The sequence below is a fragment of the Scyliorhinus torazame genome, chromosome 22 (assembly GCF_047496885.1).
Source record: "Scyliorhinus torazame isolate Kashiwa2021f chromosome 22, sScyTor2.1, whole genome shotgun sequence".
NCBI classification, from domain to species: Eukaryota; Metazoa; Chordata; class Chondrichthyes; order Carcharhiniformes; family Scyliorhinidae; genus Scyliorhinus; species Scyliorhinus torazame.
In genome coordinates this window covers 64543047-64569832 of record NC_092728.1, presented here as the reverse complement: position 1 = coordinate 64569832, position 26786 = coordinate 64543047, and the positions used below count along the sequence as shown (strand labels likewise).

Sequence of the window (26786 nt, the reverse complement as noted above, 5' to 3'; positions counted from 1 at the left end):
TCAAAAACATACAGCTCTTCCCAATGTGCAAACTTACATTATTGGAAGAGGATTGAAGTGCTGGGATAAAGTGACAGTAATGAGGGTTTGGGGAGGATTCTTGAAAACAAATGTGGGCATTGTTGTCTTACAATTTTACAACCTTTTACCTTAGCTGGATTGCGAGATATTTAAAATTATGTAGAAAGGAGAGAGAGTGATATATTGGCTTGTGTATGTATGTGTACAGTTATACACACACACACACACACACACATATATATATATAATATATAATATATATAACAGGTGAAAAGCAGGAAAGGCCAAAATTGAGATTTGCGCCGGGCACAAACCATTTTGTGATTCACCCAACCTGGCAAGCATATCATCAACCCTCATCAACTTTCACCTTCATTTATTTAAATCTCATTAATGAGATCGAAGTCGAATGCAGCGGCCTTCCGGTAATTACCCGACTCCCTGGCGAGATGTCACGCGGGTGCCGTTTAGCACTCCTTTTCAAAAACGGGAAACTGGCAATCGCTACTGAGGGGAAGTGAGGCAGCGAGTAGCCATTTCCATTTTCCGGCATTCAGCTCATTCAGCTCATTCGTGCTCAGTGGACGGGGGCACCTCAAGGGGGTTTGGCTTGGTCAGGGGGCTGCAATGTTCTAGGTCGGGGGTCGCCGCTGGCTGGGGGGGAGGCAGGGTGGGGGTGAGGGATGAAGCGTCTGTGAGTTTTTCAATACATCTTTAAATATTATGGAGACCTATAACAGGAGCGACCACGGCCGCAGCCTGTCTGTCGTATCAAACACTTCCAGGACAGAGCCCTTCTGCTGCTTCTATCCTGAAATTCGATTTCACTCCCTTTGACTGTGAGCAGCCTCTAACTTCACAGCTGTGTGTGCCCGCTACCAAGGGAGCATGCATACAGCTACATCCTGGGGCACCCGGAAATCCCCGGTGTCTTCGGAGACGACTCCAGGACGAGGGATTGGCTCGTGAGGGACAAGGGATACCCGCTGAGGTCATGGTTAATGACACCGGTGCAGAGGCCTGAGATCGAGGTGGAGACCCATTATGCGGCCCATGCTTCCATCCATGCTGTAATTGAGTGGTGCATCAGGCTGGTGAAAATGCAGTTCCAATGCCTGGACTGCTCTGGTGCCGCCCCTGCAGTACACCCACCAGATGGTCTCCCTCTCTGTGGTGGTCTGCCACAATTTGGCACAGCAGCAGGGCAACATGCTGGAGCAGGAGGAGGAGGAGGGACATGCAGCCTCATCTGAGGAGGAGGATGAGGTGATCCAGGAGGGGCAGAAGGATGAGCCGAGCAGGAGCCTGAGCATTGATGACAGGCAAGGGACCGACATGCAAGGAAGGCCTCATCTTCTACAGATTCTCCCAGGACAAGGCTGTATCCGTCAGCTCAAACCCCCCAACCACTTTCCTCCCATGCAATCTCCCTCCCTTCCCCAATCCCCCCTCCCCTTCACCATTTCTGCCCCTGTACCCCATTCCCCCCTCACCATTTCCCTCCCTCACCCCAATCCCCCCCAACGTTTGCCGCACTTCTCCCAAATTCTCCATTCCCCCCACCATTTCCCTCCCTCTCTCCCCCCTATTTCCCTCCCCTCCCAACACCATTCTCCACCACCACCCCAAAATCACACTGTCTCCTCCCCTACCACCCTGTTACCCCCGCCAAGGGTCTGTGTAACATCACTCCAGGGCAATGGGCCTGTGTTGGCACTGCCAATGGGTCACCATACAAGGCAGGAGAGTGACGATAACTTGTTGGGAGAAAAGCTGTGGTGCTCCTCGGTCTCTGCAAAAAGTCTGACTCCTGTCTTTCTGCTGACAGCGCGCTCACACCCATCCACTGAAAGGGGTCTGCAATTGGGGCTTGAGATTTTGCAACACTGTGCTCTGGATGGGGGGTTGGAGGGAGCAGAGGGCAAGAGGGTAGTAGGGGTGCAGGCACAATGAAGATTAACGTGACTGAAGCCTCACATGCATGAGGTGTAACATATTTACTGTGACGGATTTCCATTGCCCCTCGCCTTACCAATGACAAATCAGTGCTCCTCGTTTGCCTTGATCTTCCATGATCGACATCCTCTGAAGGGCCTGCACTGGAGGGAGGGCCTTCCAACTGACCGGTGTCACTGGCATTGCCATGTCAACCTGTTCAGTCTGCTGCCCTTGAAATGCAACAGTGTCAGGAGAGAGGGATTCGGAAGAAATGGAAACCGCCATCGTCTCCTTGGTGGCAGGCCCAGGTTGGCCTCCAGCATTTTCCCCTCCCTGAAAGTGCCCGTAGGGCCCCGGGGATGGAGTTGCAGCTGATGCGGCTCCTGAGGCCTCTCAGTCATCTGGTGCTGCCAGTCCTATAGGCTTCCAATTGTCTGCACCATGATGTTGACACCCTCAGCGATACTCCTCAGTGACTGGGGCATGCTCTGCAAAGCCCCGGCAATGTCCACACATCCCTTAGTGACTGGAACATTATGTTGAGGCCATCAGCCATGCTCGTCTCAGGCTGAGCCATGCCTTTGACACCACCATTCAAGATGTGGAAGTCGTGCTCCAGGTTTTCCACTGCAGTGCCATGCATTGTCAGCACCATCTTCTGCACCTGAATGTTTTGGGACTCCTCCATTACGCCGCGCAGCCCCTCGAGTGTCACTGGCATACCTTCCTGAAAGTTACAGCTGTGTCCTAACATCTGCATCGGCCCTGGCTGAACCTTCTCCAGAAGCCCAGCATCCAGCTGGGAACCATCTGTGGCCTGGGATTCAACCAACCTCCGACTGCTGGCTCCCTCAGATGTTCCTGCCTCCAGTGTGGTGCTCACCAGATTGTGCCCCAGAAGCTTGTCCACTAATGTCACCCATTGAGGTGTGTGTCTCTGCACTGGTGGAAGGCATGGGTGAAAGCTGTGACGGCTCGATGGTGGTCTCCTTGGAGCTCTCCTCCAAGGTGGTCTCTTAGTTGGTGGGAGGAGGTACAACTCCAGATGGCCCAGCCTCGTCAGATGGAGGTCGTGCGAGGCAATGGATATGGGGTCAGTGAGAGGGAAGGATCATTTTGTCTGACATGAACAACTGACTTGCGAAAAGTCATCTGGGTGAAGGGGCAGCAAACCCTCACCTCTCAAGCGCAGGCCAACCTCACTGTCGGTGACTGCTCTCTCCTTGGGCAAGCCCACAAATTCCAGGGTATGTTCCTCATAGCGGGTGAGGATGCAAATCTCTGGGATTCCTCCCGCCGGTCTTGATCCTTTCCCATTCATTATGGGCTATCTTCTCCTGCGGGAACAAAGAGGAGGCTTTGTGAGCTGCAGGTTTGATGCATCAGGGAGGTCTGTAGCAGATGGCACGTGTGGGCACCGCACCTGAATATGAAGGGGTTGTGCTGGTGGATGTCAGGGGCTTCTGAGGAACAGGCACGAAGATCGGATATGGGGAGGGATATGTCAGCCAGTGATTTGTGGGGGGTAGGTGGGGGGGGGGGGGGATTTGAAGGGTGGCAGACAGAGCTGATGCTAAGAGGAAGCTGATAACTTACCCTTGCAGCTTTGTGGAGGTCGTTGGTCTCCTTCCGACATTGGACGCCGGTCGTCCTTATCATGCTGTCCGAACTGACAGCCACTGACACCGCCTCCCAGGTGGCATTGCTGCTCCTGCTGCAGGTCCTCCGAACCCATTGGGGGAACAGGGTGGGCAATCTCTCATCGATGATCGAGAAGCCTGGTCAAGTCGGCATCGCCAAAGCGTGGAGCAGGTCCACGCGCCACCATGCTTGTGTGTTGACTGGGAGTGAGTGGTGAGGGAGCGTTTAAAAGCACCTCCCTCTTGTTAGCGGTGAGCTGCTGAGGCACGAGTCGGGCGAATCAGATGGTGAGGGACACAGGAATGTCGAAAATCTCATGGAGGCTCATTTATGACACTCCGTGATGTTGAATACGGACCGCGATCTCGCCAATGTGTCTGTAGCAAAACACCCCACCAAACGCGTCCAAGACCGGGCTTCGAGTCTTTTCCATTAAATCGTGTCCCTAGATTCTAGATAAGCAAAGCAAGGGCATTTTTGTTTGATCTATAATGAAAGCCCTTCAGTGCAATGAGGGAAGGTGCTTCATTCATTGTTGGAAAATCTTGCAACAGATTGCGAGTGAGGTTGATAAAATAGATATCGGCACAAATTGAAAATGCTATCACACCACAGGAAGCGATCTTTGATCCGACAGCCAGACTCTAGTTGTGACAGGTGTCAATTGTTAAGTTTGTGACTTTGGGTGCTCACTTGGGCAAGTGAATTACAGCAAGTTATTTGCTGTTATTCAGAGGGCAACATTTTAGTTCCCTCGGACATTCTGTGTAGGATTATGGTAGTCGGGCATAATTTACGTGTTGGTGCACTGCACCAAATCATTTGGCTTAAGAATTGTGGGATGTGAGAGCTTGCAGAAATGTCCCTTTATCGACATTTGTCAAGAAATGTTGACTAAATGTAGACAGGCTGCTATGCAAACCATTTTCCTTTATTTCCCTTTTGCAAGGCGTCAGAAACAAACAAAATGAACAGATTCTGTGTCATCATAACCACTGTGATCATGTGACAGAACAATAATAATAATTTTAATAATCTTTATTATTGTCACAAGTAGGCTTACATTAACACTGCAATGAAGTTACTGTGAAAGTCCCCTAGTCGCCACACTCCGGCACCTGTTCGGGTACACTGAGGGAGAATTCAGAATGTCCAATTCACCTAACAGCATGTCTTTCGGAACTTGTGGGAGGAAACTGGAGCACCCGGAGGAAATGCATGCAGACACGGGGAGAACGTGCAGACTCTATGCCGACAGTGATCTAAGCCGGGAATCAAACCTGGGATCTTGGCGCTGTGAAGTAACAGTGCTAACTGCTATGCTACCATGCCGCACAAGAGTGTCCCCCATCAGCTCTATAAGCAGACTTTGAAAGTATCAGTTGAGGAACAAGAAAATAACTGTGTTGCTGTAATCTTTTGGCTACACAATATGATACTCTTATATACACAGAAAATAAAATAGACCAAACCCCATCATGGTGGCTTGGCAATTTAAATTCTGTTCACTGAATAACCTGCTGAATAAATGAAAAATAAGCTAGTTTCAGCAATAGTGACCATGAAAGTAGTGGATTATTGGAAAACTCAGCTGCTTCACTAATATCCTTTAGGGAAGGAAATCTGTGGTGCTGGATTCTCCCAGTTTTGGAGACAATTAGGACAATTAGAATTGGCAATAGCCTTCCTAGCACCACCCACCTATCATGTATGATTTAAAAAAAAAGAATAGGTTTTGATAGTTTCACTGTCCGCTTGTGTCATGCCCCTAGTTTTATTAAAACCTCAGGTTGCATATGAAAGGCATTATGTCAGGGCAGGCTACCTGTATCTGCGTTACCAAATTATGCATAAATTGCTAGCTTTCTGTATTTTCATACTGACTAGTGCTGCAGTTAATTCCTCTTGTTGAACTGTGAAGCACAGACCAGTAGGTTTATAGAATGCCAGCATTTGTTTCCTTGGACAGGGCAATACTTCCACAATACAGATATTCCTGAAAATCCTTTGCTTTTGTCATTACGCTGTAATGCCCATCTCAAGCATGCGCTGCAGGCTTGAAGATAATAAAGTTGATTGACAATGAACTCTCCTTCTGGTCCAGGGCTCCCCCTAAGGACTGTTTTGGGACCCGTTTGTTTTATTGACCTCGAGTGCTTCAGCGATTTAGATCAGCGTTTTGAAGAAGGCTCAGGTCTCTGATTACACCATCCCTTGGTGAAACAGAAATGCATTGAAAAAGAAAAGCTGCTTTTTAATATATTTTAAATAAACACGAGTTCGTGCAATTTCTGCTCACTACAAATGTTGGATGATTTCCAAATTTGCTATTGCAACAGGCAAGGCCCTTAACAATTTGATTAGGGAAGAGCCACAGTGGGGTTCGAATAGGAACAGTGAGTTCTCCGAAAGCAGAAGTAAGGTATTACTGGGAATGTGGGGGGAAAGAGGGTGGTATCATGATAATGTCACTGGACTAGCAAACCGGAAGCTCAGGCTAATGCTCTGGGGACATGGGATCAAATCCCATCATGGGAGTGGGCGGAATTTAAATTCATTCATAAGATCTGGAATATACAACTAGTTTCAGTAATGGTAACCGTGGAGCCAGATAGTCAACACGTTATATAGTAATTTAAATCTTATGTAAATTTTTGCCTTAAAACGAGATTTGGGGGAACTAAACGTTGAATTACATATAAAAAATAAGCAAAATACTGCAGATCCTGGAACCTGAAACAAGAACAGAAGAAGTCAGATCAAATGGTCTATGACTCAAAGGGTGGGATTTACAGGCTGTTCACGCCAGCTGGAGATTCCGGGCCCACGCCGGCGAACGGGTTTCCCGCCGACGAGGGATGCTGTGAACGGGAAATCCCGTCGACAACGGCAGGACCGGTAGATCCCGCTGGCCGAAAAACACGTGGCGGGGTGTTTGGTAAATCCCGCCCAAAATGTTAACTCTCTCTCCTGGTAGATGCTCCTGGTAGATCACTCCAAAGTGATCATTACGTTCCCACTGCAGCAAATAAGTGAAGGGATTACCATTTCACTTTCAGCTGAAGTGCTTCTGACTCTCCTTGGCAGCTGCAGAGTGAGTGGAAGTTCTGTGCCCTGCGTATTGGAGGCGTTGATAGAAGTTTTGGGTTTCACAAGGGATAGGCACTGGACTTTGTCAAGTAGGCCAGTGAGTTGGAAGGTCTGTCAGGAGACAGCCTGCTTTCAGTAATGGGGTGAAAAAGATTGCAATTACCCTTGGGCTACAGCATGACCTGAATGGAGTGCAAATAGCAGAGAGGGGAAGCTGTATGCAGAGGGAGGACGACGCCTCTCACTGGAAAATCTTATCCATTAATGGTCTTCAGAGGACACTTCTCCAACCTCCACCTCAGCCAGGACCAGTGCCTGAGACACACATGTTTCATAAAGGAGGTACTGACTGAACAGTGTCACCTCCTACAACCAGACCTACAGTAAGGCAAGGATAATGTTGCTCGGGCCCTTCACCCGCAATTTCTGTGCCAACAGATGCTTCCAGGTGGGAACAGGCGACATTTCCAATATTTCACAGTTTGCCATGCATTGCTGCATCAGCAGGAGACAGGCCTGGAGTGTGCAGGTGCTTTGTCAGGCCAGTGGATTTTCAGAGTTGTAGGGTGCGGTTGACAGTGTACATATTGCGTTGTAGATCCCACATATCACTGGGGAAATGGACCACAGTCTCAAAGCCTGACACTGCATTAAAGTTCATCAGGGTAGTGCCTGTCCAGGGCAAAGCAACCTGCTTGATTGACACTCCATCCACAGTGGCAGCAGTGTGTACAATATACAAGATGCACTGTAGCAACAATCTACTTCAATAGCACCTTCCAAACCCACCATCTCTATCACCTAGAAGAACGATGGCAGCAGACACACCTCCTGAAGTTTTCCTTCAAACTATCCTGACTTGGAACTAGAGCATCCTTCCTTCACTGTCACTGGGTTAAAATCCTGGAACTCACTGCCTAATAACACTGTGGGTGTACCTGTGTCAGATGGACCAAAGTGGTTCTCAAAATGGCTCACCATCAGCTTGTCAAAGACAATTATGGCTGGAAAATAAATGCTAGCCTGGCGTATGATGCTTACAATATAATTGCTGGTAGAGAAGGTTTGGGTGAGGTAAAGGGGATGGGGTGGAAAGCAAGAGATCCACGGTCGCACCATCTGCATCTTGCACTTCATGCCAGAGAGGAGGATGAGGGTGAAGTGAGATTTGGGAAGGGGCATGGGACACAAACATAATGTCATTCTGAATGTTCACAGTGATGGAGGATACAATGGTCTCAGTCACAGCCAGCCCCATGATCCAGGATGCAGAGCACCTCCTCCTCCAAATGACCGAAGAGATGCCTGTTCTCCACTGGTTCACTGCTGCTGCCTCCTATTATATGTGACCTTGTCCTGCAAGAGTAGGTAAGAATGTCAGTGAGTGTGTTACAATGTGTTTGGGTGATGGACCTGTCATGTTTAAATAGCTGGAGGTATGTGGAAGCTGTGACAAATGGATGTGAGGCTAACAGCATTGGTAGGTCCGTGAGGGTGTATGATCAGTGTGAGTCCTGTTTGCTGATGGGTAAGTGATGAGAGTGTGATATGCTGAGCAGTGTGAAAACTTGGTGGTTGAAAATGTATTTACTGACCTTGATCAGGAGCTTGTGGCCATTGGCCTTACTCAGGCCTCCAGCACCACACTTGAGAAGCTGGGAGGCCTCACTCTGTTCTGCTCCTCCACCGAAACCTTCCTGACAACTGTTTCAATGCTGCTGTAGTCCATGTGTACCTCCTCAGTAAGAGGGACAGTCTAGTTCTAGGTCATGCTAACCACCCCCCCCCCCCCCCCCCCTCAGCTGAGCATGCAGCCAGGTAGCAGCATGCTATTGCTCCATGCTGTAATCATGTCAGTGAGCAGGCAGCATGAAGTTTGCATACTGCCTCCCTGAATGAGACTGGGTGTATGATATCATACATCGTGAGTCCTATTTCCCAAATTCTTACTTCCAAACTAAGGGCCAGCTATTGATAATGGGGTAGCACAGTGGCACAGGGCTGCCTCACAGAGCCAGGGACCTGGGTTTGAGTCTGGCCTTGGTTGACTGTCGGCGTGGAGTTATGCAACCTGAGGTATTATTAAAACTAACACCATGACACAAGTGGACAGTGAAACCTCCTGAACTTATTCATTATTTTTATTATATATTTGTCAAAAAATCATACATGATGGTGCTGGGAAGACAATTGCCAATTCCTAATTGTCCCTGTAAACCACCTCATTGAATATGACTGAGTGGCCTGTTGCATCATTGCAGAGGGTAGTTCAGAGTTAACCACATTGCTCTGGGTCTGGAGTCACAAACAGGTAACACCAAGAACAGCACGGTGGCACAGTGGTTAGCACTGCTGCCTCACAGCGTCAGGGTTTGATCCAGCCTTTGATGAGGGCTTGGAGTTTGTACGTTGTCGCATTGTCTGCGTGGGTTTCCTCTGGATGCTCTGGTTTCGTCCCACAGTCCAAAGGTGAGCAGGTTAGGCATATTGGCCATGAGCGATGCGTGTGGTTGCGGGAGATAGGGCGGGGAAGTGGTCCTAGGTGGAGTGCTCTTTTGGTGGGTCGGTGCAGACTCGATGGGCCGAATGGCCTCCTTTTGCACTGTAGGATTTCTAAAGATGGAAATTACTCTTCATTTCTAAAATGCAAAGTACTTTTTTAAAAATGCTGATGCAGCATATAGTTAATCTCTGTTGTAAAATACTGATTTTTCAGCACCGAGAAACCTTGGCTATCACTCAGCTCTTGGAAGAGGCGTCTCCTGAAATAAGCTTTGTTCAGGATTTGGTCAATGAATGGCTCAGTTTGATGGTACCTCCTATGGACACGAGTATTTCTGCACTAATGGAGGAAACTGATACCATCGTGCATGATTCACAGCATTAGCAAATGAATAATCTCAGAGGATGTGAAGCAGCAGAATCATAAAAGAGGCAACATCTTGTACAACAGCCTGTTTGCCAAACAGCTTCTGTTCATGAAAGGAATGGAGTTAAAACAGCCAAGCTTTTATTGCTGTAATAACATCATGCACCAGTGAAGTGATTGTACATTGAAACAATATGTACCTTATGCTGAAAAGGGAAAGTGCAGGACAGTGTCCACTTAAGAGCGATTGGACAAGCCTCAAACATGACTACATATTATACAAATCATCCTGTGAAATTTTCTAAACTATTTTACAGCAGTAAGTTTGAAAGCAAGAGACAATTAAGGGTATTAAATAAGCAGATAAAATTCTGGAGCATCAGTGTATTTCTTCATATTGAATTCAATATTTCTTAATATGAACATGATCTCCCTTAATATAACATTTCTTACTGTAATGCAAATGATTAATTCCAGGTTTTCACCACTAACCGCAGACCCCAAACTGATTTTAAAAAAACATGCTTTATATAATCACAAAATAGGGATTAATACATCTAATTTCAAGCTCTCAGCAAATAAATAAAAGTACTGCATTGTTTATGGAATAAAGGATCACTGCCTTACCACTGTGACTGCCTTATAAGCATTTCCTGCCGAGCTCCCTCAGAAACATTGAGTTCACTTCCAGCTATCCAATGTGGCCAATGTTAAACCACCTGTAATCTCGGGCGAGATTGTTACTTTGTGATCACTTCCAAGTCACCACTATTCTACATTTAATTCTACATTCAACATTTTGACCTATTTGAGATGTTGAATGATAGTACCGCATGTATCAAGCTATTAAATGCACCTTCAACTTTGACTTGCCGGGACTGCTAACATGGTGCCGTAGCTCACGGGGAAGACATCGTGAACGGCCTTTACCAAATCATCACTTAAGCCTTGTTTGATTGGTGAGTCACCCACGACATTAAAAAATCCATGTGACCTTGTGTTCCTCTGCAGACTGGTACAGTAAATCACCATGTACAAAGCAGCAACAAAGTAGATACTTGGTTAACCAAGGGAGACGCCACACAGATAACAGACGTCTTTTGGGTGCAATTATGACAACTCTGGTTTTATTTTCTCTTCACAGAATATTGTTTGCACAGCAGGACTTAACTGGTACCCACACCCTGAAATGATTCACTGCATTAAATCATGTGAGGTAAGCACTTTCACTACACGCCTCTAAGCTCTCATTGGCAGAAATGCCAAATCTTGCCTTGCTCATTATTTTCATTTGCTGGAAAAACAGATTTGCTTTGATTGTTTACAGTTAAGCTGGCAGAGGTATATCAGTGTCTTTGAACATCACTACACAAGTCTTCCACAGAAGCTAGAGGCTTATAGTCGGCGGTGACAGACTAGTGATGTTCCTCTTGCATGTCCCACCTGACAGAACAGCCATCATAAGTGCTAACTATACTATAAAAACAGATCCAATGGGGCAATGAAGAACAAAGTGCTTGCCTGAAACTTTTAATAATATTTTAGTCACTTCTACTTATGACGAAAATAAGATATCGTGACTCGGTGTGCATTTGACAGTCGTATATTATATTCCTTATAATAGAATATATATACTATTATATATACTACTATAAGATAATATGGGGCTGGTTTAGCACAGGGCTAAATCGCTGGCTTTGAAAGCAGACCAAGGCAGGCCAGCAGCACGGTTCAATTCCCGTACCAGCCTCCCCGAACAGGCGCCGGAATGTGGCGACTAGGGGCTTTTCACAGTAACTTCATTTGAGGCCTGCTTGTGACAATAAGTGATTTTCATTTCATAATATAAATACACTATATTACATTTTCATCCTCTGTTGGATAAAACTCTGAATATGCTGTGACATGGAAGAACTGGAGGGTTATGGAATGCATCGCTCAAAGTACTATGCTACTAAACTTGGGGAATGAACAGAAGATTGTAAATCATTCTCTAGGTTGTGTTGATGATTGCAGCTTTATGGCTTAGTTGTCATATACATTCTGCATGTGGCCACATCGGTCTGCATTTTGTGATAACGTCACTACATTTTTATTTTTCTTAAATACTGAACAGTAAAAATGAGATCAAGATAGGGCTCTCTTCAGTTGGCAAGACTGCCAAACATCATATCACATTTGGCCTTTAAGAAAAGTGAGGTGTGGGCAGCACGGTGGCTCAGTGGTTAGCACTGCTGCCTCATGGCGCCGAGGTCCCAGGTTCGAATCCCGGTCTTGGGTCACTGTCCATGTGGAGTTTGCACATTCTCCCCGTGTTTGCATGGGTTTCGCCCCACAACCCAAAGATGTTGGACTATGATAATCTATGTGCAAGGTAGGTGGATTGAACAAGCTAAATTGCCCCTTAATTTGAAAAAATCAATTGGGTACTCTAAATTTAGAAAAAAGAAAAGAAAAGTGTGGTGTCCCATAAAGCATAATATCCTCCCCATCCGCCAGCTCAAATATTCACTCCCTGTGCCACTGGCGCACCTTGGCTACATTGTGTACTATCTATGGGACAGTAAATTGCTAACGCTCCTTTGGTTAAGCGAGTCAAACCGATTACCTAGAAAGTCAAAAGCAGTAACTACAAGGAACATCACCATCTTCACATCATATGCTTAACGGGGGTAGACGGCAGGGAAATGATTTTATTTCATTCAGAAATAGCGGAATCCAAGCTTCTTCTGTGAATAGTAGCAGCAGCAAAAACTTGAATTCAGTTGGCACTTATCATAGAACATGGAACATAGAAAAATACAGCACAGAACAGGCCCTTTGGCCCACGATGTTGTGCCGAACCTTTGTCCTAGATTAATCATAGATTATCATTGAATTTACAGTGCAGAAGGAGGCCATTCGGCCCACTGAGTCTGCACCGGCTCTTGGAAAGAGCACCCTAACCAAGGTCAACACTTCCACCCAACACTAAGGGCAATTTTGGACACTAAGGGCAATTTATCATGGCCAATCCACCTAACCTGCACATCTTTGGACTGGATTCTCCAGCCCGCCAGCCGTGTTTTCCTGGCCGACGTGCCCTCGCTGGCAGCGGGATTCTTTATTCCGTCACCTTCAAATGGGATTTCCCATTGTGGCCACCCCACGCCGTCAGTAAACCCGTGGGCCTGGGTGCACTGCTGGCGCAATGGAAAATCCCACCGGCAGAGAATCCAGCTCCAGAAATCACAGATAGCTTAACAAGAGGTCAAGCTCTCCTTCAACAGAACATGCGCAATAACCTCATTGTGCTAATGCATTTTCATTTCCGGAATTCCTCCTATCTTAAGTTGTCAAGTGTAACTCCAGATTATCCATTTATTTCTACCTCTCCATTCATCAACATGGGTTTTCACAAATTAAATTTCCATGTTTTTAAGAAATATCATGTTGACATTTCTGATAAACATTCCCCAGAGCATTAAAAATACCTTGGTTCAGGGTGCATTCGTTACTGGTTATATTCATGCCCAGAGTTTTTGAATCCATCCCTAAATAAATTTAGAGTACCCAATTGTTTTTTCAAGGGGCAATTTAACATGGCCAATCCACCTAACCTGCACAATTTGGGATGTGGGGTGAGACCCACGCAAACATGGGGAGAATGTGCAAACTCCACACGGACAGTGACCCAGGGCCGGGATTGAACCCGCGAATCCATTCCTAACTGATATTTGTCCTACCCTTTTTGCAACACTTTGCACTGAGATTCTTGTTTCACATATTCATTCCATGGAGAGAACTTTAAAAACATTTTTCAGTGTTTTTTGAGATTTCGCAATATTGTGCTAGTCCTACATTTGCAGGCAGATTGACATAGCCACTAGCATCTTTATTAAGCTGTAGCCTTCAGCAGCTTAAAAGTATAGAACAGTTTTTCCTCAGTCTTCTTTTCTGCAATGAAAAAAAAGTTCAATTGTGAGTCTCTCCTCATAAATTAGAGCACTAAGTAAGCAGAACCATCTCTGTTGTTCTTCTATGAACCCTTTCCAAAGCATAAATATTACTTTGAGAGTAGGGTATCTACAATTTCCTCTCATTCACTGTGAGAAAATTTAGCCTTTTCTTGTCCTCTGCTCAAGTTCAGATCTCCATGTGGAACATAGCTGTGACAAACATGAATTACTGCACTAATAATTGCAGTGCTCTACTGCCAGAATCAACCACGGACCAAACACCTCGCCCCCATTTTTCACACTGTTTAGAACTTTGTGGGCCATGAACCGAGATGCCGAGAGTACTGACAGGTGATCTCCAGCCACGTTCTCTGCCAACTGTTCCCTTGATCCAGCTACTGTGAGGCAAGCAGCAGTAGTTCAACAATAACTCATCCAGCTTTCCTTCTCCTCCTCACAATAAGGACATTCCTGGTGTCCAGTGCAGCATCTCCACGGACTAGTAATAAGTCAGGCGCTCCGTGGAATGCAGTGAGGGAAGGACGAGAAGGAAGCAGGGAATCTCTGCTGTCTAGTCCCTAAAGTGCTGCATTCCCGTGCTGACCACAAGCAAATACATTCCCATCGACAGGAATAGAAAGAGGAATAGTTCTCACTCCCAAGACACACGGGGCTATTCTCCTGTCTGATTCAGGATTGCATCTTCATCATGTAGACAGGACATTGGATAATGGGGGACAGCAAGTCAGCAGCCCATTTTACATCAGTCATCATTTTTACTGCATTAAAAGCAAAATGCTGCGGATCCTGGAAATCTGAAATAAAACAGAAAATTGTGGGGAGAGAAGCAGTGCTAACTTTTCAAGTCCGTATGACTCTTCCTTGGATAATAATTTTCATTTAATTGACTTCAATGGAAACAAGTATCAGTAAACATGTAAAACAAGCTGCCAATTATCATTCATCTCATATTGTTGCTTAAAGAAAGATCCTCATTGGGATTTATTAAACATTTTAATCAGGAAGTTATGCTTTGTGATATGACTGCTTCATGCATCTGTATCAAATTCCCTTGTCAACTTTTTGAAAACAGGATTAACCCTATTTTAAATTTACGAATAACACAGTTAAAATAATGGACAAACAAGGTTTATTCAAACAGGTTAACTCTCATCATTGGGAAATAAAATCCCTCAATACTTTGGTGGTTCCTTTGTATCACAAGCAAGCCAATTACAATGTAAAGTTGCCTTTCATTCATTGAAAGGATGCTCAGCAAGATCTGCTCTGTCTCATTTGATTTTCAGACAAATCTACACTGCTGAAGGATATTTCTCCAGCTATGTTATTTGCGTCCTACTGCTTCCTAGACCACCTTCCTTTGTTTATAATTCACTGGGTATAAGTGTAGTCTGGATCTGATGGTTAGGGCGGGATTCTCCTGTCCCCCAGCCGTGTATTTCTCAGCGGCATGCCGTTCACTGGTGGCGGGTTTCTCTCTTCCTGCTGCTTGTCAATGGGATTTTCCATTGAAGGCACCCTGCGCCACTGGGAAACCCATGGGCAGGGGGTGCTGCCCAGGGGGAAAGAGAATCCCAACAGCCAGAGAATTTCGGCTTTAATATCACAACTTTAACTCTGACTCCTTAATGTTGCTCCAGTGCATAGGTTTATGACTGCACTTATAGAAACCTCTTATAAAGCACTCTATAGCACTCCCACTCGCTGCAACATTTTTTGTACAATTGCCAAAGAAGGTCTTATGGAAGGAATTTAAGGTAATGTGATGATTTACAATGTAGAGTCATAAATTAAATTCAGCTTTTCTGCCTACAATATTGATTAGTAAATGTGTTTTGTGATCTTAGTCATACTCTGCTTCTCTTAATTGCTCTGCCACTCAAGATACCCAGTGCCTTGAGCATAAATTTAATATAGTCTTTTTCATTCCTTTGCGATAATGTAGTGAAGAAACTGGTGAACAATGATAGATGTTTTGTGGACATTGCACACACATATTTTCTACTTTTCCCTTGCTTTCTTTCCCTCCGCAAAAAATGTTAATTCCATACTCGGGTACAGTTCCAAAGGCATTTGAAGCAGACTGGAGACTTGCCAAAATAGCCATTGCTATTTTGTCCGGGCGTAAGTCTGGACACTGTGTCATAAGATTATTTCAACATTTTGGGTATCATACTCAAAATGGATCCAGCCATGTCCACAAATGGGCGCGCACATCCATCCAGGAGCTGCTGCATATCAATTGGCAGTTCTGGAAAGAATTTCCATCCCTAATCCCGAGTGGTCGAGATCAATTGCAGCAATCTTTTTTTTTAAAAATATGTTTTATTGAAATTTTTTTCCCAAACAACAATTTTTCCCCTCTTACAAAGCAAACGCAACAATAACAATACAGAAATTTTTGACAATACACAAGTAACAAAACCCCTTTATCTTTGACCTAAACTAAACTAACCCCCCCCCCTCCCCCCTCCCCCCCCCCCTTCCCCCTGGGTTGCTGCTGCTGGTCATCTGTCTTCCCTCTAACGTTCCCCTAGGTAGTCGAGAAATGCCTGCCACCGCCTGGTGAACCCTTGAGCCGATCCTCTCAGGGCAAACTTTATCTGCTCCAGTTTAATGAACCCCGCCATATAATTTACCCAGGCCTCCAGTCCGGGGGGTTTTGCCTCCTTCCACATGAGTAGGATCCTGCGCCGGGCTACTAGGGACGCAAAGGCCACAACGTCGGCCTCTTTCGCCTCCTGCACTCCCGGCTCTTCCGCAACTCCAAATAAAGCTAACCCCCAGCCTGGTTTGACCCGGGCCTTCACCACCCGCGAAATCACTTCCGTCACTCCCTTCCAATACCCTTCCAGTGCCGGGCACGCCCAAAACATATGTGCGTGGTTAGCCGGGCTCCCGCCACACCTCCCACATTTGTCTTCCACTCCAAAGAACCTGCTCAATCTTGCTCCCGTTATCAATTGCAGCAATCTGACCACAGCCCTGGTGAGATCAATGAAGTTGACACATGGGACCTGGGCTGAGCTGCTCACTGGTTACACTCGCTATGCCCAAGAAGCCAGGCGTAAATTTTCATCAGCTTCCTTTTTCTTTTTGCTTCTCACCTACACAAAATGACAAACACCAGGAGCATGGAGCATTCGGGAGGTCAAAGAAAGTTTCCAATGTTAGGGTAAACGTCAGTGTGTAATTGTGAGACGTGCAGGTGCACTGTACATCTCCTGTCTAAATGAAAACCAGCAGCTATTCCTAACTTAGACACTAGAAATGCAGGATATGTATTCATCACAGGAATGATTCCACATATCCATTGGGAGACCTTACACAGTAATAAAATCCTTCATGAATGTAAGTAATGATTAGATATAAATAGCATGTGAGGAAAGGTTATGTATTCTCAAGGCAATAAGAGGCTAATTTTGCTTTGAATTTTAATGACAAAGTAATTAAATCCATTAGCTTTCAACATTAAATGAACACAATTACACCCAGCCAGGAAACAATGTCAGATTTTATTCAACCTTATTGATGGAATATGCAGAAAATAAGAACCTTTCAATTGATCCTGTTAAGGGAGAACAAGGGGAACATTTCTCCAGGGATTTCTGGTGAGGAACATATTGAATGCATTTCTCCCTCCAAGTTCCGGAATGTTTGTACCTTACAGTACATGCCGCAGTGCGAATCCGGCTGACATTCCTAAATGAATTCTTCGCACACTGAGGAGTGTTTAGCAAATGTTGCCCAATCACTGAACCATGGGCGGGATTCTCCGCAAACGGCGCGATGTCCGCTACCCGGCGCCAAAAATGGCGCGGATCGGTCCGGCGTCGGGTCGCCCCAAAGGTGCGGAATTCTCCGCAGCTTTAGGGGCCAAGCCCTCACCTTGAGCGGCTAGGCCTGTCCCGGAGCGGTTTCCGCTCTGCCGGCTGGTGGGAAAGGCCCTTGGCGCCACGCCAGCCGGCGCCGAAAGGACTTCGCCAGGCGACGCATGCGTGGGATCGTCAGTGGCCGCTCACGGCATCCCCGCGCATGCGCAGGGGAGGGGGTCTCTTCCGCGTCCGCCATAGTGAATACCATGGCGAAGGCGGAAGAAAAAGAGTGCCCCCACGGCACAGGCCCGCCCGCGGATCGGTGGGCCCCGATCGCAGGCCAGGCCACGGTGGGGGCACCCCCCGGGGCCAGATCGCCCCGCGCCCCCCCCAGGACCCCGGAGCCTGCCCACACCGCCGTTCAAAAGGACCTCTAATCCACGCCGGCTGGCGAGGGTTGACAGCGGCGGGACTTCGGCCCATTGCGGGCCGGAGAATCGCCGGGGGTGGGCCCGCCAACCAGCGCAATTCCTGCCCCCGCTGAATCTCTGGTGGCGGAGAATTCGTGACACGGTGGGGGCCTGTATTCATTGGAGTTTAGAAGAATGAGGGGTGATCTTATTGAGACATAGCGGGCTTGACAGGGTCGATGCCGAAAGATTATTTCCATTTGTGGGAGAGTCTAGGACCATGGACAAAAATCTCAGAGTAAGGGCCATCCATTTAAGACAGAGATGAGGAGGAATTTCTTTTCCCAGAGGGTAGTGAATCTGTGCAATTCTTTACTACAGGGAGTTGTAGAGGCTGAGTCATTTAGTATGTTCAATGCTGATAGACAGATTTTTAATCAAGCATTATGGGGATAAAGCAGGAATGTAGGGTTGTGGATTATCATATCAGATCAGTCATGATATCAATGAATGGTGAAGCAGACTTGATGGGCCCAGTGTCCTACTTCTGCTCCCATGTCTTATGGTTAGGAAGATCAGAGGTGGGGTTTGGAGGAGTGACAAGATCCTCGGCAAGAATATGGGAGGATGAAGAGAAGTTCTGTAAACCAGAGCAGAAAACAGAGGGATATTTCACAGGAAGAGAAATACAAGTTTTACATCACATAAGGAGAGAGATGAAAAGCATCTGACTGGGTCTTGTTCATAGATGCAACCAGTAGCGTGAAACAAATAGACTTTACTCAGTTCTGCTTCCAAAAATATTCTCCAATCCAAGACTTTTAGTTCCAAGGTATTTTAATTACATAGCTTCTGGATCTTACGTCTCAGCTTATTTTCCCACACATATCCCACCGACATGCTAAGTGTCAGTCAGTACTATACCCCCAGGAGATGAGTGGTTTTCCTTAAGAAGTTATAAATATGGATGAGACTAGCAGTGGCAAAGCAGCAACATCAAAGTACTTCCTCAGCTGTTTTACATTCCTGACTTTCTCAGAGATGGCAAACTGCATTTGCCTCACGTTGAAGAAAATTTTGGGCTGAATTGTCCGCTGTATCAGGAATTCCGCTTCTGACAGCGGGCGGAGGAGAATTCAGCATTGGGCAGAAAAAGGCATTGGCACCCAGCTTACTTCAAAGGTCCCTCTTATGGGGCTGGGTCTCTGGTGCGAGTCTCTCTAATTAGGGGATATCTGGTGGGGTCCCTCAAATTAGGGGGTATCTTTAATTATGGTGTCTCTGGTGTGGGCGTCACTAATTAGGGGATGTCTAGTGGGGGTCTCTTTAATTAGGGGTCTCTGCTGGGAGTGGGTGAGAGGTCAGCTCCATACTGTGGGAGGGTGACCCAGAAAATCCCAGGGGGAAGGGTGGGGGGAGGGTTGAATTGCGTTTTGGCAGGGGGGTGTGGTGCCCAGCCGCTGCACCACGCTATCGGGCCGCCTGTTCAAAATTATGGCCCAATAGCAGGATTCCCTAGGGAATCCCTCGCCATGCATAAATTTGCATGGCAAAGGATTGGGTCTCGACTCCTGGGGAGTCATTCTCCGACCCCCCGCCGGGTTGGAGAATCACCGGGGGCTGCCGTGAATCCCGCCCCCGCTGGTTGCCGAAGTCTCCGGCACCGGATATTCGGCAGGGGCGGGAATCGGGACGCACCGGTTGGCGGGCCCCCCCCCGCTCGATTCTCCGGCCCGGATGGGCCCAAGTCCCGCCGATAAATTGCCTGTCCCGCCGGCGTGGATTAAACCACCTTTTGAACGGCGGGACAAGGCGGCGTGGGCGGGCTCCGGGGTCCTGGGGGGGGGCGCGGGGCGATCTGGCCCCGGGGGGTGCCCCCACGGTCGCCTGGCCTGCGATCGGGGCCCACTGATCCGCGGGCGGGCCTGTGCTGTGGGGGCACTCTTTCCCTTCCGCCTCCGCCACGGTCTCCACCATGGCGGAGGCGGAAGAGACTCCCTCCACTGCGCATGCGTGGGAAACTGTCAGCGGCCGCTGACGCTCCCGCGCATGCGCCGCCCGGGGATGTCATTTCCGCGCCAGCTGGCAGGGCAACAAAGGCCGTTTCCGCCAGCTGGCGGGGTGGAAATTCCTCCGGCATCGGCCTAGCCCCTCAATGTTGGAGCTAGGCCCCCAAAGATGCGCCAATCAGACGGCCATCGCGCCGTTTCGGGAGAATTTCGCCCCTGATCTGCACTCCCAGCGTGAACGTAAATCGGGTGTGATTCAGCTCCGGCAGGAGAACATAGGGCTTTTTCTTGGTTGGCGGAATCCTGCGTTTCGTCGTCAGCACACTCACGCTCCTGGATTTCCCGACGGTGCGGGAGTGCCCTCAATGAGAAACCCTATTGGCCGGCTGCTGGGACAGAGGATTCTGCTGCTGGCGGGGGCACACCGCACCACAAAACGAGTGCGGCGGGACGGAGAATCCCACCCATATAGTCTTCCAAATGGAGAATCCCAGCCATTTTAATCAGAACAGTGTGAACAACCAAGAAACTTAAACAAGCTTTAGGTCTGAAAGAGCATCCTTCAACCAAAAATAGTCAAGACCAAAATCTTGCAAGCGAGAATATTATGGACCTTTCTTCAAGCAATTTATTGTGCGGTATGCTGCATACACTCTCATCCTCACCAAAAAAAGATGGAAAATGAGAAATGCTGTTCATCCAAACATGTAGAAAAGTTACCTTGTTTTGCACATTTGATCACTGGAGTACGACAGGATATGGCAGACTCTGTTCGGATGCCCTTCCGTCAGTGTGGATGGAACTTTGCCATGGCTGTTGGAAAGGTATTTGTTCATTGCTGATGCCGATCCTGGTCTCTTCCCAGTATCCACAATTTTCATTGGGGGTCAGTGGATAAGCGAAGCTTGGCATATTTTTCCCTTGCCTGAGTCGAGGGACGTTTGAGGACAATTCTAACAGCTTTGCAACTGCAGCTGGGAACAGCTAACTCCCCAATAGCTCACCCATGAAACCTGGGACCCTCTCGTGATCCTATATTCCACCTGCTGTGACTAAAAGCGACCAACCTCCCTGTTTAGTCAGTGCCGTTTTGACCATCACCTTTTCAAAATGGAAATGGTTACTTGTGTGGCATTGGCCAACCCTTAAAGATTTACATACCTCTTACAATGCTGGTTCATTTTTTTTCTGGTTTGAGCTGCTAACGGTGTCCTAATTCTGCAACTCCAACTGTGAACATCATAGCAGATTGAGAATCACCAGATTTCATACAAAATATAAACAGCAATCAAAAAATGCAAAGCAGCGAGTTCGGAGCCAGTGATTAAAACACATTATTACAGGAGGAGCTTCCATTGTTTGCTGAAAGCCTCTGCTTTGGTTAATTCAGCCTCACAGGCTGGCATTCATATCCTACTATTTACATGGACAATGCTAGTTAAACCAGGCATGAGTTGCTGAGATGGCAATCCTGACAATGGGAATTTTATAAATGGGAATAATCTAGAGATGGGCCCTGAAGATTTCAAGTGATGGGGCTGTGACTATTTTCTTTGGCAGCTTGTTCCACTGCAGGGTCGTCCTTGAGAGGAAAGATTGTTGTTACATACTCTTGGAAACAAGTGGTCTTTGTAGTTTGTGAGGATGGATACATTGGGTGAAATTCTGCCATTTTGAGACCAAGTGTGGTGTGGGTGATTCCAGTCACGATCAGAATGGTGGGAACATGCTCCACATTCAGTGCTGGGAACCTCACTAAACTATGCACAGGCAAATCCCCCCCCCCCTACAACTGAGTCGTCGTCTGTCCCTCTCCCCCCCTCCCCCCCCCCCCACCCCACAACTCTCTTGGTGGGATTCGTCCGCCCGCCTTCAATTGAAGGGTTTGTAGGCCCAGACGCCAGATTTACACAGCAGTCTAGCACACTCATATCATTCTTTCCAGCCCACTTGTCTTCGCGAAACTGTGCAGGTGTCGGCAATCCAGAGGGAAATGGCGAGCAGCATCAAAAGAAGTTGGTTCCTTGATTCAACAGCCCAACAGTCCAAAACATATTTTCTAGAACATGGTCAGTCTCATTTTTCTCCCTCCTCAACTGTAGTGATTCCCATTCTGAATCTTTGATCAAGGACGGGACACTGGTGTATTTCCCATACTGAATCATGCAGAATCTTCCTTGTAACGATCACAATATGTGAGGCCAAGTGGCCTCTTCCACCTCCTATTTTCTATGTTCCTATGCCAGTGGTAATCCAGAGACTTGGACCCTGCCCCAGAGACATGAGTTCAAAATCCCACCGCAACCACTGTGGAGTTTTAAATTCTTTTCATTACAGAATAAGAAGCTAAAATCCAGTAATGGCAGCCATGAAACCAGATGGTCACAAAAGCCCATCTGGTTCATTGGTGTCTTTTAAAGAATGAAATCTGATATCCTTTCCCAGTCTGGACTATTATGAGAATCATAACATGGGGTGGGGTGTTTGACTCCTATGTTTGACCTCATGCCACGAGACTTCACATGATCCCTGTGACTGTCAAAGATTCCCAGGGTAACTCACTCCCTCCTGTGCGAAAACGGGCTCTGAAATGGCTGAGCAAGTCAAATCAGCTGTACCAACTGCTCCAACATAGTATAATGAGAGCCAAATGGAGCAGACCGCTTGACTTCGGCCGAGGCATCAGAAACGGCAAGGCACCTAATCCAGTCACTGCTGCAAGCCCTCGCCACCAAGTCAAGACTTCCATCAAAAGTGAGAGTCCACAGACATGTCCAGCAACAGTCTTAGATCGTCACACTCCGAGTCATACCTTTTAGCCAATGTCGTAGACTCCTCCGTCACCTTCCATGCCTATACCCCGTCTCACCAGAAGGACTGATCCACCATAGTTGGCAGCACGTTTTCGCACAGGAGGGAGTGAGTTACCCTGTGAATCTTCGACATTCACATGGATCATGTGAAGTCTCGTGGCATGAGGTCAAACATGGGTAAGGAACTTTGCTGATTACCACTTACCATCCTCCCTCTGCTGATAAATCAGTAATGCTCCCTGTCAACACTGTCATGAATGGTGGCAGACACTTCACAACTCCCAAGAAAAACCCAAAAATCAGCAGTGGCGGAGCCCAGCACTTGAGGGCAAAGGTTTTTAAAACCATCTTCAGCCAGAAATATCAGGTGGATGGACTATCCCGGCCTCATTTGGAGGTCCAAATTACTGCAGAAACCAGCCTTTAGCTAATTCAATTCACTCACCATATCAATCAATAAACGGCAGAACAGACCGGATACGGCAAAGACTATGTATGGATCCCCAAAACAGCCAGCTGCAGTGCTGAAGACTTGTCTTGCCATGGCCCTCATCAAGCTGTTCGAGTACAACTACCACACTGGCACCTACCCGACAATGTGGAAAATTGCTCAGATATATCCTGTCCATAAAAGGTCGGACACATCCAATCTGACCAATTACCTGCCAAGAGCCAACTCTTAACCATCAGCAAAATGATGGAAGGTGTTGTCAACAATGCTATCTAGTGTGGGGGGGAGGGGGGGGGGGGGTGTTCTCCTTGACCAGAAATGTAAGTGGACAGGCTACATAAACATTACACCTACAGGCCAAGGTTAGAGGCTGAGAATTCTGAGAGAAGTGCCTCACCTAAAGCCTTTCCACCATAATATTTTTCGTCAGTATTCACACAGGAAAAAGATAATGTTGTCGAGGAGAATACTGAGATTCAGGCTACTGGACTGGAAGGGCTTGAGGTTCATAAGGAGGAGGTGTTAGCAATTCTGGAAAGTGTGAAAATAGATAAGTCCCCTTGGCTGGATGGGATTTATCCTAGGATTCTCTGGGAAGCTAGGGAGGAGATTGCTGAGCCTTTGGCTTTGATCTTGAAGTCATCTTTGTCCACAGGAATAGTGCCAGAAGACTGGAGGATAGCAAATGTTGTCCCTTTGTTCAAGAAGGGAAGTAGAGACAACACCGGTAACTATAGACCAGTGAGCCTTACTTCTGTTGTGGGCAAAGTCTTGGGGAGGTTTATAAGAGATAGGATGTATAATCATCTGGAAAGGAATAATTTGATTAGAGATAGTCAACACGGTTTTGTGAAGGGTAGGTTGTGCCTCACAAACCTTATTGAGTTCTTTGAGAAGGTGACCAAACAGGTGAATGAGGGTAAAGCAGTTGATGTGGTGTATATGGATTTCAGTAAAGCATTTGATAAGGTTCCCCATGGTAGGCTACTGCAGAAAATACGGAGGCATGGGATTCAGGGTGATTTAGCAGTTTGGATCAGAAATTGTCTAGCTGGAAGAAGACAATGGGTGGTGGTTGATGGGAAATGTTCAGAATGGAGTCCAGTTACTAGTGGTGTACCACAAGGATCTGTTTTGGGGCCACTGCTGTTTGTAATTTTTATAACTGACCTGGAGGAGGGCGTAGAAGGACGGGTGAGTAAATTTGCAGATGACACTAAAGTCGGTGGAGTTGTGGACAGTGCGGAAGGATGTTACAAGTTACAGAGGGACATAGATAAGCTGCAGCGCTGGGCTGAGAGGTGGCAAATGGAGTTTAATGCAGAAAAGTGTGAGGTGATTCATTTTGGAAGTAATAACAGGAAGACAGAGCACTGGGCTAATGGTAAGATTCTTGGCAGTGTGGATGGGCAGAGAGATCTCGGTGTCCATGTACATAGATCCCTGAAAGTTGCCACTCAGATTGAGAGGGCTGTTAAGAAGGCGTATGGTGTGTTAGCTTTTATTGGCAGAGGGATTGAGTTTCGGAGCCATGAGATCATGTTGCAGCTGTACAAAACTCTGGTGCGGCCGCATTTGGAGTATTGCGTGCAATTCTGGTCGCCGCATTATAGGAAGGATGTGGAAGCATTGGAAAGGGTGCAGAGGAGATTTACCAGAATGTTGCCTGGTATGGAGGGAAGATCTTATGAGGAAAGGCTGAGGGACTTGAGGCTGTTTTCATTAGAGAGAAGAAGGTTAAGAGGTGACTTAATTGAGGCATACAAGATGATCAGAGGATTGGATAGGGTGGACAGTGAGAGCCTTTTTCCTTGGATGGTGATGTCTAGCACAAGGGGACATAGCTTTAAATTGAGGGGAGATAAATATAGGACAGATATAAGATGTAGGTTCTTTACTCAGAGAGTAGTAAGCGCGTGGAATGCCTTGCCTGCAACAGTAGTGGACTCGCCAACACTAAGGGCATTCAAATGGTCATTGGATAGACGTATGGATGATAAGGGAATAGTGTAGATGGGATTGAGAGTGGTTTCACAGGTCGGTGCAACATCGAGGGCCGAAGGGCCTGTACTGCGCTGTAATGTTCTATGTTCTATCAAGGCACAAGCTGGGAGTGTGATGGATTACTCTCCATTTGTCTGGATGAGTGCAGTTCCAACAATACTCAAGAAACACAACACCATCCAGAACAAAGCAGCCTGCTTGATTGGCACCCCATCTACCATTTAAGCAGTCACTTCCTCCACCACCAGTGCAGAATGGCTGTTACAGGCAAAAATTACAAAATGTACTGTAGCAAATCACAATGTTTTTTTTATGACAGCACATTTCACACTCAAATCCCTCCTGCCTAGAAGAACAAGGGCAGAGTGCATGGGAATAACACCATGTCGGAGTCACACACCATCCTGTACGTATATTACCATTCCTCACCATTGCTGGAATTCTCTACCGAACAACACTGGGAGCACTCCTACCAAAAGGACTGCAATGCTTCAAGAAAGTGCTGTCTACATTTTCAAGATCAATCAGGGATGGATAATAAACGCTGGTTTTACAAGGGTGACATGTGGTGCAGTGGATAGCAGTGGGACTATGGCGCTGAAGACTTGGGTTCGAAGCCCGGCCCTGGGTCACTGTCAGTGTGGAGTTTGTACATTCTCCCCATGTCTGCGTGGGTTTCACCTCCACAACCCAAAGATGTGCAGGTTAGGTGGATTGGCCACGCTAAATTGCCCCTTAATTGGAAAAAAAAAATTGGATACTTTAAATTTGTACAGAAAACAAAAAAAATACTGGTCTCCCAATTAAATAACAAAGTGAAAGGCTAAGAGTCAAAAAGTTTAAAATGGGCCCACCTTAGTCACTGATTTTTAACCAAATTCTGGTCTTAGGTGTCCAGTCAGCAGAATTATTCATGAGTTCTGTTTACTAAGTGTTTACTATCCCTTATAGTAATGTTAGTTGCAGTCCATTTCAATTCTTACTGCAGGATATCTCTAAATTTCTCTCTCTTATACATATTAACAACAAGGCTAGCCTTAGCCACGGCATCTTGTCTCATTCCTGCTGTTGAACCTGAACCGGGGTTCAACTGGACATAAGGGTGGGGAGGAATTTGACTGGTAGTGGGTGCCTGGAACTCGCTGCCGGAGGAGGTGGTGGAAGCAGGGACGATAGTGACATTTAAGGGGCATCTTGACAAATACATGAATAGGATGGGAATAGAGGGATACGGACCCAGCAAGTGTAGAAGATTGTAGTTTAGTCGGGCAGCATGGTTGGCACAGGCTTGGAGGGCCGAAGGACCTGTTCCTGTGCTGTACTTTTCTTTGTTCTTTGTTCTTTGGTGACTCAGCTGATTCTAGTGCCAATGAACATAAGAAATAGGAGAAGAATGTAGACCACGATGCCCCTTGTGCCGTTTCAGCCATTCAGCATGGAATATGGTTGGTTTTCTGCCTCAATTCCACTCTCTTGCCGAACCCATGTTCCTTGAATTCTTGAGCATTTCACATTATTGTCTGTATCCAAAATTAACTATAGTAGGTGTGTATCTTGCATTGCTGGCGTCCCCTTCAAATAAACTTGTTAGCTTTCGTTGGATAAGGTTGTGCGCAGGATAAACCAGTCAGCCAGCGAGCCACTCACCCTTTCAGAAGTTCATTAAACGAGCAAGAAACCCGTGACAAAGCAGAAAGGGCCAGGCCATGGGAGTGAAGAAGGCAGTGTGTACCAACAGCGCAGGTTCAATTCCCGTACCGACTGGG

The 26786-nt window shown here is 46.9% G+C and overlaps 1 protein-coding gene across 2 annotated transcripts in view; it reads left to right on the top strand.

Annotated features, from left to right (window-relative positions):
- LOC140399096 (pappalysin-1-like) overlaps positions 1–26786 on the top strand; it is a 457633-nt gene that overhangs the window by 327555 nt on the left and 103292 nt on the right. For both annotated transcript variants that reach the window (XM_072488243.1, XM_072488242.1), the window contains exon 20: positions 10704–10775. In XM_072488243.1, the coding sequence (XP_072344344.1) occupies positions 10704–10775 (72 nt within the window). The remainder of the gene's footprint in view (positions 1–10703; positions 10776–26786) is intronic.